Here is a 12,814-nt window from a genome sequence, read left to right on the forward strand (position 1 = left end):
TGACAAAATACATCTTTGTTAAGCAGCAAAGAAGGGAATAATAGGACGGGGTGACCAAAAGCTTTTGTCAGAAGTGGGTTTTAGCAAAGTGGGCAGCATTTGAGGAGGAGAAATCTAGAGTGGGGCGCAAGAAAGATTAGAAATCAGAGTCTAGCTGTGAGAATGGTTTAGCAGTGGGGTAGGTTACAGAAATGGACAGAGGTGATCTCTCCGAAAGATTAATATTTTTCAGTTGTGTTGGTAGGAAACTCTGGTCTCTATAGATCAATGAAGATGAAGTGATTAGCAAATCAACTGCTGCAGGATAAGAGGGAAGCAGAATTTTTCAGGCACCTGAATTGAATTTCTCTATCTTTGGACAAGTTAGTTGGCTTCTGTCATTGTTCGAGTAATTGGACAAGGCCTAGTAGCTGAGAAAATTTACCAAGGGATGTATTTGTAGGGTGATCCGAAAGGAGTGCATGGTTCTAAAAGGGTATTTGGTAGATCTGCTACCCAGAACTGCTGCTGTTTGGCCAATTAGTTGTGCACAAAACATGCTCTTTTGTTAAACTTGAAGTAACAGAGAATGTGCCAGCAATAACTCCATATTGAGTCACAGGGCTTAACTTGTGTTTGCTAGAAAAGTTCATTTAAAAATTGCTTAGAATTCATTCACAAATCCCTGTTAGTACAAATTATTCTCTAAGTCTTTAACATACCAGTTCATTGTGATTTTAAAAATAAAAACATCATTAAAGATTTTTCTGCCTCATATAGTACATTATTTAACTCCAAACCAAAAGCTGTCCAATATAAAAGCCCATTATCTGTGTGTATAATTTTGCATCAGACTGTTTCTATCCTTCCTTTCAAAAATAAGCTGCAGAGGCAGAGACTGAATTTACTATAAACAGGCAGGAGTCATCAACAGTAATTTTATTTAATTGAGATCAGGATTACAGTGCACCTGTTGGAAGATATACAGTTTTACAAGTTAGTCCAAGATACCTTAAAATTCCATTTATTAAACCTTGTGTACCTTGACATTAGGTGATTACATTAGATTCCCTACAGTATGGAAACAGGCCCTTTGACCCAACAAGTCCGCACCCATCCTCTGAAGGGTAACCCACCCAGACCCATTACTCTACCCTGTATAGTTACCCCTGACTAATGCACCTAACACTATGGGCAACTGAGCATGGCCAATTCACCTGACCTGCACATCTTTGTGATTGTGGGAGGAAACCAGAGCACCCGGAGGAAACCCACGCAGACACTGGGAGAATGTGCAAACTCCATACAGACAGTCACCCGAGGCTGGAATCGAGCCCAGGTCCCTGGCGATGTGAGGCTACCGAACTAACCGCTGAGGCACTGTGCCGCCCACTTGGGTTAGCAAAACTGATGCACCAGTCTGCTTCTACTCCCACTGCCGTTCTGTCTCTTCTTGAAGAGGATGAATTTCTTTTCCAGTTGTGTCACATTACTACTTCTAACATTTTAATGCATACATTTTTGAACCTAGTTATAATTCTGTTAAGAATGAATTTTATACTTGCCAGATGTTTGTTTTTAACTTTGGTAAATTTGTGAAATCTTGCAGTAAGGAATTAGCTTCTATTTGTTAAATATTTTCTGTTTTAATTAATATGCTTATTGTGATTGAAATAACTATTTCAGAGTAATTTGAAAGTTAAGTCAACATCTGTTTTGCCAACAATGCACCTTGTAGACAACATAAATTTCTATTTAAATAATTTATTTTATCTTGGACGTTTCACAGAAAGCAGATATTCCTTCTGCAGTCCCTAATTCATCCCAGCAGCTTGAATCAATTTCTGTGATGACTGTGCCCTCTAGAGTCAATACCATAGTAGACCTAAGTAATGTGAGACAAGAGGAGAATGCTTCTCCTCCCCACAGCAGCCCTGAGTCCCAGATCAACTCTTACAGAAAACCCAGTCCTGAACTACCTCATGTTATTGATTCCATCAGTCCTGAGAGGCTGAGAGATCCAGAACCGACAGCAACTCGAACTGCAGAACCAACAAAGGTACCGCTTGCTGTAAATTCCTTGGCACGCCATATGTACGGAGCTTCTGCTTGCTTCTGCTCAATCACTTGCTTTGCCTCTGTAGTTGATCATATTGCTGAAGTTAGAGGCCAGACCAAATATGTGTTTTCAGTAGACCAATGGCCATCTTTCATGATGGAGAGGGAATAGAAAAGTTGTTGTCTAAACTCCTCCTACAAATGTTACTGACATGCTTTGTAAATACTGTGCGGTAGAGTATTCACTGAATATTATAAGGGAACTGCACTAACACTTGGTATTTAATCAGAAAATTCTCTCTTCGAACCAAAAATGTTACCTGGCATACTAATTAATTAAAATTAATTATTAAGTTGATGTAATTGATACCAGACTCCCAATTTTTCCATTGTGTTGAGAATTTTTAACAAATTTTTATACTAATCTAATTGGCTTGGCCTATACCTTGAACTTTTGCTTATATACCTTTGCTCTTTGAAAGCTTTCTGTAGTTCCTTCCTTCTAACTCCTCTTAGAAGATATGTTATGTGGGCTACTGTCTGTACCTTTCATGGACTGCAACCAGCCTTGCTGTGGCATGATCAAAGGGGATTCTGATTTTAATTACAAGCATCAGCATGTTTGCCAATATGTGTTTTGTCTACATTTAACTCTCTCGGATCCTTTTCAGGGCAGTTGCTTCAGTATCCTTATAACTTGGACTGTTGAAGGAGACAGGACTGAATTCTAAAATATGAGTTTAGCAATTGGTCTGCAATTATAACCTTTCTATTGATCAGTTGAGTCATGTTTTTGTATCAGTTAAGGTAGAAGCTGCCAATGTTCATTTTTAGTTTTTAAAAAATACTTCATCTGCTACTTCAACAAATGCATTTAAATTTTGATTTTGTTCAGAACACCCATTTAAAAAAAAGACTTTTCAAATAATGTTACAAAGATACAACTTAAGGCAGCTGCGCTCAGTGGAAAATCATTTCAAAGTTTGGTATCCTTGACTCTCTACTTAGTTGTTTTGAGATTGTGATTACTAAAATCACCCTCTGGTTCTCCCTGACTGGCAGAGTTCCTCTATGTGCCAGCAGACTCTGCCATGCAATGTAAAATCAATCTTTTCACAGATCTGTTTACTTATGTTCTTCAGTACTCATGCTTAAAATTAAACTCCGTTCCATCAGCTGCATCGAGCACTTGATATATGTCCCCTTGATAGACTCCAGCCTTTGGAATCGAAGGGCATTGTCGGCAGTCTGATGATATTAGCTGCCACTGCCCCACCTTCAGCACCACAATATGCATATATTAAAAGACAAATTAACTTTAGTTTGAATTGAGGCCTTTCAAAATAAAAGCCACTTTCACTAGTTGTAACTTAACATCTGTCCCATTTATTGCAACTTTCTAAGTGCCATGCACAAAATGACTATTGTTGGAATACCTTTCACTCATGGCCATGATGTTTTCAGATTCCTTTTAAAAACCTTTTGACCAACCCTATGCTACTTCCAGCATTTACTGTGATAAGTAAAACAAAACAATTTTAAAGGTAGGTGACAATTCATCCTGTCCATAAATAAGTTACTTTACAGTCTACTGGACATAAATTATTAAGAGCTTTAAAAAAACTTATGAAGCTTCTAAACTGCATTTACCATTACATTCCAATTTAAATTTGCATAATGTAAGCTCCATGCTAAGCTTATGCCTGTCCAATTCATACCTGTCGACAAATATTGCCTAAGCATCTTGAGTTTAGTTTATTATATCATATTTTTGAACACATCAGCTTTTTCTTTTAACTTCTAAATTTTACAATTCTGAAAGTCTTTAATTACTTTGAAATTCTTGGGTGTGTATGTTTTCAAGTTGATTTTAAAATGTTCCAGTATCATTTAAAACATTTTCTGGACAAATTTTTACCAAGTAAATTGGAAAGAAATTTTCTTCACATCTGTAAAATCAAAAGCAAGCAAGCAAATATTGAAAATCAAAAATAGATTTCTGGAAGTGCATAGTAGACCTATCACTTCAGGAAGGCAAGTTAGAATTTTCTTCTATATCCTCCAGAGCATGTGCTTTGATGAAGGGTGTATGTCTTGAATCTTAATGTGTTTTGTTCTGGATTTGGTGATGGAACTGCTGCAGGTTTTTGTTTTCTTTAAACTGCTTTGCATCATTACTTATGCAATGCCCATTACCACTGTCTGTTTAACTCCTCTATGCTCTGTAGATATACAAAAAAGATTCGTACAACAATGAACTTCCAAGGCAAAGTTATGACATCAAGCAGCCAGTAGGCAACCATCCTGCACTGAGAATTGATAAAGACCGACAAGTTTATGAACCACAACATCAGAACATTGAGGAACAGACACGTTATAGAAATGGATCTCAAACAAAATATGAGCAGCAGCTCTCCCCAAGTTTTGGACCTATATCGCATTATGAGGAAAGTTTACGTGGTTACAATGATAAGTGGCTACACTATAACGAAAAACCTACTCAACATGACCAACCTCCACCTTATTTTGAGGACCAGCATCCACTTGACTATGATCCAAAGCACACTGAACATTATCCAGATCGTGACTACCATCCAGTTCATGAAGAGCTGCCATTTACAGGCTATGAGAATAGAATGCCACGTTATGAAAAGCCAGTTAAAAGCTACAAACCTTCACAGCCACATTACAATGGTCAACTCCTTCATGGCTATGATCAACCTCTTCATAGCTATGATCCTCGTCCTCAATATGAACCTGATCCTCAAGCTTTTCATCCACCAACCTCCAAGTCTCCGGAATCACAACAGCAGTCTTTTGAGTCCCAAGTCAGAAGCTATGACCAGGGCCGATCCCAAGAATATAATTCCCTCCCTCAGCAATTTGAACCAGTCCAGAACACAGATACCTTTCCTCCTCCTCCACCTCCTCACTCTAAAGGTGCTGAGTCTGCACATTCTGTTAGTAAGCCATTGCCTCCACCACCCATAAAGCCAAATGTTGATGAGGATGTGGATCCAGCAATGAAGCCACAATCAGTGCTTACCCGAGTGAAACTGTTTGAAAGTAAAAAGTCCATTTCATCAAAGGCCAAGGACCCCACCGAAATAACTTCAGTGAGGGTGAGTAAAGTCATCAAAAGCAACAATGTCTAGTTTAGTTAAAGCTAATTATGCCCTTACCATAGCTTTTCCTATGCTTCTTGGTAGGATCATACTCTAACTTCCAATGTGAAACTTTGATTCAGCTTCGATCAAGCCCTGCCTTTTATTTAGCATGGAACCTTTGCACCAACTTGCAGTCTACTTAGGAGAAAGAATTCCCGTGATCCAATATTCATGTACCTACCCTTGGGAATACATTTTGAACATTCATGTGGCAGGCTTGCTATGGCTTTCAAATATATTGTAAAACTAAGCCATTCTTTCAGGTTACTGACCATAGAAATTCAATTTCTTCGAATTTGTGGTTGTTGACTGCTGTCATCAAAATGTGCCTTTCCACAACACGTACTAGTGTTGGTACTTCTGGGTTGTTTCTCAAAGAAGCCTGCTGTTTTCTAAAATTAATTTTAACGTTGCTTTTCTGAGGAGCATATAGAGTCATAAAGTTGTACAGCATGGAAGCAGACCCTTCGGTCCAGTTCATCTGTGTCGACCAGATATCCTAAATTAAGCGAGTCCTATTTGCCAGTATTTGGCCCATATCCCTATAAACCTTTCCTATCATACCCATCCAGGTTCCTTTTAAACATTTCTTCTGACCTTATGTGGTTTAAGTATTTAAGTTATGTGAAGCACCTCAATTGTCTGTGTTCTTCTTTGTGCCAGAGGTTTTTATTTTCCCCCACATTTGGTTTAAATTATGCAAAGTTCCAATTTTGGAGTTTAAAAAAAATTGCTAGAAATACAGAACATCCATCACCATAGAGGAGAAAATATGGTTAATGGTGAAGGGGCCACTTCTGTATATTTCAAAGCTGACGCAGCCATGTAGTTACACTTTTGTGTTTTGTATGAAATTGCACATTCACAATTCTGTGACTTAAACCAATTACATTTCTTTTAAAAAAATATCTTATGAATAATTAGTCACAATTTTATTTAGTGCGCACATTTTGATTAAAACCTTTTGTGTTTATCTAATTCTATATTACCAGCAATACTCATGTTGTATGCATTGATTTCCATTTGAATGCTGGTTGGATGTGATCATGACCCTTCTTTCTTTCATTTTCTTCTATTTAACTTGAATTCTTGTATAGATTAGATTAGTTTAGATTACTTACAGGGTGGAAACAGGCCCTTCAGCCCAATAAGTCCACACCGACCCTCCGAAGAGCAACTCGCCCAAACCCATTCCCCTACATTTACCCCTTCACCTAACACTAGGGGCAATTCTGCACATTTTTGGACTGTGGGAGGAAACCGGAGCACCTGGAGGAAACCCACACAGACACGGGGAGAATGTGCAAACTCCACACAGTTGCCTGAGGAGGGAATTGAACCCAGGTCTCTGGCGCTGTGTATAATCGCACAATAGCTGCATTTCTGTGGGCCATAGGCATTGCTGCTGCACTTCATGGTAAAATCTATCTCAGAATGAGACTGTCTCTCCACTGTGTCTTCGCTGACAGGATTAGATTGCATGTGCTTTTCTGTCTTCCAGGACTTGATCTGTAGGTCACAGTATTTCAAGTGCATTTGCAAGTGTGTTTAGGGTGCTTCTATCATCCTTTCAGGTAGTAAATTACAGACGCCCACTACCTCCTAAGTGACATTTCTTTCTCAACTTCCATCTCAACCTCCCACCAATGGCTTTACATCTATGCTCCCTGGTTGTTATCTCTGTTAATGGAAGTGGATCCTTTCTACCATTGTTTAGGTTGCTAGTACAACTAAGGTTGAAGTGCACCAGCTCCTTTTTGGTCTCAATCTACTACGAGTCAGAAATTTTAAATTTCGCCAGGGTGTCATGGTCAATTCAGCCAGATTTCCTTCAACAAAGAATAACTAGTTTATTATAAATACCAGTAAAATCTAGTCAAGAGGTTATTGAAAGGAAATATTTGTATGTACTAATATAGATATGATTTGTATTCTAATATCCCAAAATTAGTGAGGCAAATATGGATAACAAACGAATGCCAAGCACCCCTCAGAATACATCAAATAATCTCCAAGGCAGTTAAGCTTCTTTTCTTCTAATGCCCTGCCCTGCCTTGCAGATTTTGAAGCCGTTTCTCTATCGTGGACTTCCTCAACAATTGCTCATGTTCTGATTGCTCACCTTGTTTTCCTGGAACTGTGTTCCTTTGAATTATTGGAATCTGCATGTCAGCCCAACTCTCCAACTTTTCACAATGAGTTTCACAAAGATAGTCACTCCTTTGGATTTTATTTGAGCTCTGTTGCACAGGTCAAATATTGCTCGTGGACTCTCAATCCCCACTCTCTACTGACTGAACTATTCTCATTTTGATCCCATCACGCCACCTAATACCTCTGAGCCCTCCCCACAAAGTCATTCAGCTGCTCTAGGACTTACCTGAGCCCCAGGCATGATGGCTCAGTAGTTAGCACTGCTGCGTCACAATGCCAGGGACCCAGGTTCAATTCCAGCCTTCAGTGACTATCTGTGTGGAATTTGCATTTTCTCCCTGTGTCTGCCTGGGTTTCCTCCAGGTGCTCCAGTTTTCTCTCAAAGTCCAAAGATGTGCAGGTTAGGGTGGATTGGCCATGCTAAATAGCCAATAGTGTTCAGGGATGTGCAAATTAGGTGATTAGGCATGGGAAATGCAGAGTTACAGGGATAAAGTAGGGGGTGAGTCTGGTTGGGAGAGTTGGTGTGGACTTGTTGGGCTGAATGGCCTGTTTCCACATTGTAGGGATTCTATGAACTATGCAACTTGTGTAGTTCAGTTGCCCTCAGCAGCACCACTAATTGCATTCATCTAACATAGAGTTTGCTTCTCTTTTGTCTTCCCAAGCTAACTATTGACCCTGAAACTGCTCTTTTGCAGCATCCTAATTTTTGAGTCACCAACTGAAACTGTTGCAACAGACCCTATCACCAGTGCTAAGCAGAGCTGAACGTGACTTAGATTTTAGAACAGGCAGACATAGGACACTTTTAGAAGACTCCGTTTTCTAAATATTTTCTACTTTGTTAGGATGTTGCCTGACAGTACAAACTGCACAAAGCAAAAACCACATTTCTGATACACTTCATTAGATTAGATTAAATTAGATTACTTACAGTGTGGAAACAGACCCTTCGGCCCAACAAGTCCACACTGACCCCCCGAAGCGCAACCCACCCATACCCCTACATTTACCCCTTTAACCTAACACTACGGGCAATTTAGCATGGCCAATTCACCTGACCCGCACATCTTTGTGACTGTGGGAAGAAACCGGAGGAAACCCACGCAGACACGGGGAGAATGTGCAAACTCCACACAGTCAGTCGCCTGAGTCGGGAATTGAACCCAGGTCTCTGGCGCTGTGAGGCAGCAGTGCTAACCACTGTGCCACCATGCCACCCACATTACTTAATCTTCCTGAACTAATTCTGTTCCGAAGAAGAAAACGTTAGCCAATCCAAACTTTTGGCAGAAATCCTCCGTTTCCTTGTAGAACAGTTGATTATTAGCAGCTTCTGAAATATCTCTCATTATAAGGTTCTTTTTAAAAGATCTTTGGCTGTAGCTTGACTTTGGGCACAGTTTTAAACCTATGTATAGAACTTGGTTCCAGAAATGCTCAATTTCAAATTGTGTGTTTTCTTATTACAGCCACCTGAAGTAGCTCCTAAACCTGTGTTAGTTCCGGTCGCTCCTTCCAAGTCAATTATTCAGTCAACACCAGAACAGGAGAAACCTTCGCACTTATACAGGTGCAGCTGTTATATTTGACATCTGGTTGGTGAAAGAACTTTGTTGCATCTTGATGAAAGAAAAAAAAGACTTGCAGGACTTGTATTAATATATGTACAGCCAATTAAGTACTTTAGAAATACAGCTACTGTTGTCATGTTGGAAACACAGCAGCAAATTTGCATGCAACAAGTTCCCATGGCCAACTATGTTATAATGACCAGATAATTTTTGTTATGATGTTGATTTAAGTATAAAAATTTGTAATTTAGCAAGAATGAAGAAGCAAAACAGGTGAAATGACATTGCTTGGCATGGTTTCAGACTACCAAGTAAGGGAAATATGTAGAAGAATAACTTTACAAGGATATTCTTGAGGGACACGAGAATTATAGTGTGGTTATAAAATGGGACTTTATTCATCCAAGCGTAAACCAGGGTAGCAGTAATGTGAAGGGCAGAGAGGAGCAGGGAGGTCCTAGATTGGGTTCAGGTAAATATTCTCCAGCAATGAGAAAGGAGATACTGCTAACCTGATCCTTGCAAAACAGGTAGGCCAAGTCTCAGTAGGGAAAAACTTAGAGAACATTGCTCAATGTATCAAGGTTTAGATTGAGTACAGAAAAGGGCAAGAAAAATGCAGAGTAAGAATAAATAAGTTACTGGGGAAAAAAACAATTTCAGTGGGGATAAGATGGATTCAAAGGTTAGTGGGCAAACCAACACTGAACAGTGGAATGCCTGAGAAATGTGTTCAGTGCAGGTATGTTGCCATGAAGGGGAAAGATATTAGAGTTCACTGGTTGGTGAGAAATGGGATTAAGATGAAGAAGAAAAATTGTGCCTATGATATATTTCAGGTGGCTAATGCAGCTAAGACCCAGATTGAAAGTGAAATTTTGAGGGAATTCAAAAAAACAAAGAAAAAAAGTGAAAAGAAAGTAAGAGAAGAGACTGGCAGCTAACCTAAAAGGGAATCCCAAAGATTATTTTAATAAAAGACTGGTAAAAGAGGAGTGTGGCTGATTTGGGATCAAAAAGGATGTATTTGCACTTGGAAATTGGGGGAATGAGGTGTTAAATTAATTTTCTGCTTATGGATCTGCAAATAAAAAAAAATGATGATGCTTAGATCATGGTGAAAGAGGAGGTAATTCAGTCACTTGAAAAGGTTAACATTGATGAGACAGAAGATTGGCACTTGTAAGATTATGTCTGTGGCATTATGTACAGTTCTGGGCATCACACTGAAGGAAGCATATGAACACATTGGAGAATACTGGGGGAAAACAAATTACATAAATGGTTCCCAGACTGAGAGACTTCAGTTGCGAGATAGATCGGAGAGAATGAAATTGATCTTGGAAAGACAAAATGCTAAGAAAAAATCTGAGAGAAGTTTTCAAAAATCATAAAGGTATGGACAGAGTATATAGGGAGAAGCTATTCAAACCTTTTTTTAAATGAAAGGAAGAGAGGATGCAGATATGAAGTGATTTGCAAATATAAATGAGAGGAAAAGAATGTTTTCAAATGTGGTTGAAGTCTGAAATGCATTGCCTGAAAGTGTGGTGGAGGCAGAGTCATTTGAGGCATTCTAGAGGGCAATGTACAAGAATATAGGGAAGGGCACCAAGTTAGTGTTCATTGTGGAGTTGTTGCAGATGCCGTGGCCAAGTGGCCACCTCCTGCGCTGTTTAAATACTGACAAAATCTGAATTATAAGTTGATAAGGCACCTGGACCACATGCAATGCATTGAAGGATGCTGAGGGAAAGGACAATGTAAATTGCGGAGGCACTGGTCGTAGTTTTTCAGTTGTCTTTACACTTAGGTCGTGGGCTTGTGGCACAGTACCTCTACCTCTGAATTAGTTTCATGTCAAATTGCTGCAGAGGTATGTAATAATACTCTGAACATGTTGATTAAAAATATTTGCACTTGGATGGTGCCAAAGTGGACAATTGCAAATGTAACATCTTTGCTCAAAAAGAGAGAGAATCCCTACAGTGTGGAAACAGGCCCTTCAGCCTAACAAGTCCATACCGACTCTCCAAAGATTATCCCACCCAAACCCATTCCCCATTACTCTACACTTATCCCTGACTAATGCACCTAACCAACATATATTCCTAAATGCAATGGGTAGTTTAGCATGGCCAGTTTACCTAATCTGCAGATCTTTGGATTGTGGGAGGAAACCGGAGCACCCAGAGGAAATCCACGCAGACAGTCAGTTGCTCGAGGTAGGAATTTTACCTGGGTCCCTGAAGCTGTGAGGCAACCACTGAGCCACCGTGCTGCCCCAAGATGTAAAGATAATGATAATGAGGAATCTTCTGGAAACAATAATTCAGGATAAAATTAATACAGGAGACAGCTGGATTACAGTGTTACCTTAAGGCAAACCAGCACACACTTTGAGGGTGCACCATGCTTATCTAGGTTGGAGATTTTTGATGAGATAATAAAGGTTTGATGAGGGCAGTGCTGTTGATATAGTGTATGTGGATTTTGGGAAGGCTGTTAATACAGTGCCACACACTGACTTTTGACAACAAACTTGGAACTCATGGAATGAAAGGGACTTTAGCAATATGACATGAACTGAATGACAAGAAATAATTTAGTTAATGGATTTTTCTTTGAGCAGTGGATAGTTTATGGTACATTTCTTCAGGATGTTGAGATTCCTGTAACACAGTTCAGTAAAATGTGCAAAATTTGAGCATAATAAAAAACTTAACTGAATTGTGAACTGAGAGGCAGGTATAGAACTTCAAACGAATATAGGCTCGTGTTTAGGTGGCAGATGAAATTTAGTGCAGAACAGAATTCATATAAATAGGAAAAATCTTTTCAGTGTGATTGGTGAACTCTATTGTAGTGTTAAGGCTGTAGTGTTTTCATAAAGTAGCTGAATGTCTGTACTTGCAGAGGTCCTGAAACACAGATGAAACTTCCAGAAGAAGCTCCACGAATAAATCATTACAGCGCAGACGAAGATGAGGAAGATTATAGGAAGCAGTTGTCTTATTTTGGCCGCAGAAACTTGGAACAAAAGCCAGCAACTCAGCTTCCTGCCAACAGCCATCCTGAATCTGTGAAATCATCAGAACCTGTACTTCAGTCTAACTACACTGGATACTTACCCAGGTGAGTGCTGGCTGACGAGAAGAAGTTTACACTTTTTCAAGTTTTTTTTGGGTTTCATTTTATGTGATGCAGTTGTGAGAATGTATCTAGCCATCATGAGATTAAGATTACAGTTAATGTACTTAGATCTATGTGACTGATTCAAAGATACAGAGTAGTTAATGCTCCTGCCCCTTTTCATTCCACAGCTATCTCTGTTCATCTGTGCTGTCTCATTGTCAGTTTAGCTGCTCTGGGAAAGGTTTTATCCCTGTGGATGGGGTGGGGCAGAAGGAAGGGGAGGGGTGTGAAGAGGCAGACTGGGTGGTGGAGGAAAGGAGTGAAGGACAACAGCATGGGATGGGCGAGGAAGGGCCAGGAGTATGGAGGATGGGATGAGGTGGAGAAAAGAGTAGGCTGTGAAGTGGAGAGGGAGGGAAGAGGGGCGGAATAGAATGGGTGGAGGAAGAGAAGGGAATGGGATGGTGAGGGAAGAGGCGGATAGGCAGAGAAATAATCGGAATGGGAACACAGCAAAAGAGGGACTCGGGTGAGTGCTATCTATTTTGGATTAAAACAATATTTCTGTTACTTTTGGTTTACTTTTGCAGATTATCTCAGCTATGTGTGCGTAGGAAATAGGAGACTGAGGCAACCGTTTGGTCCTCCAAGCCTTCTCTGTTATTGAAACAGATCACGTTTAATCATTCACCTTGTATATCTTGATGTCATTGGCATCTAGAATCTTATACACTCAAACATAAG

At 39.7% G+C, this 12,814-nt stretch overlaps 1 protein-coding gene across 5 annotated transcripts in view; it reads left to right on the forward strand.

The window, feature by feature from the left end:
- The window catches only part of tjp1a (tight junction protein 1a), a 277,102-nt gene that overhangs the window by 238,616 nt on the left and 25,672 nt on the right, over nt 1–12,814 (forward strand). For 4 of the 5 annotated variants that reach the window (XM_043680310.1, XM_043680311.1, XM_043680312.1 and 1 more), the window contains 4 exons: nt 1,769–2,038; nt 4,266–5,159; nt 8,834–8,934; nt 11,852–12,070. In XM_043680310.1, coding sequence (XP_043536245.1) covers nt 1,769–2,038; nt 4,266–5,159; nt 8,834–8,934; nt 11,852–12,070 — 1,484 coding nt within the window. The remainder of the gene's footprint in view (nt 1–1,768; nt 2,039–4,265; nt 5,160–8,833; nt 8,935–11,851; nt 12,071–12,814) is intronic. The other variant, XM_043680315.1, reaches the window with a different exon arrangement.

The sequence above is a fragment of the Chiloscyllium plagiosum genome, chromosome 40 (genome assembly GCF_004010195.1).
Source record: "Chiloscyllium plagiosum isolate BGI_BamShark_2017 chromosome 40, ASM401019v2, whole genome shotgun sequence".
NCBI classification, from domain to species: Eukaryota; Metazoa; Chordata; class Chondrichthyes; order Orectolobiformes; family Hemiscylliidae; genus Chiloscyllium; species Chiloscyllium plagiosum.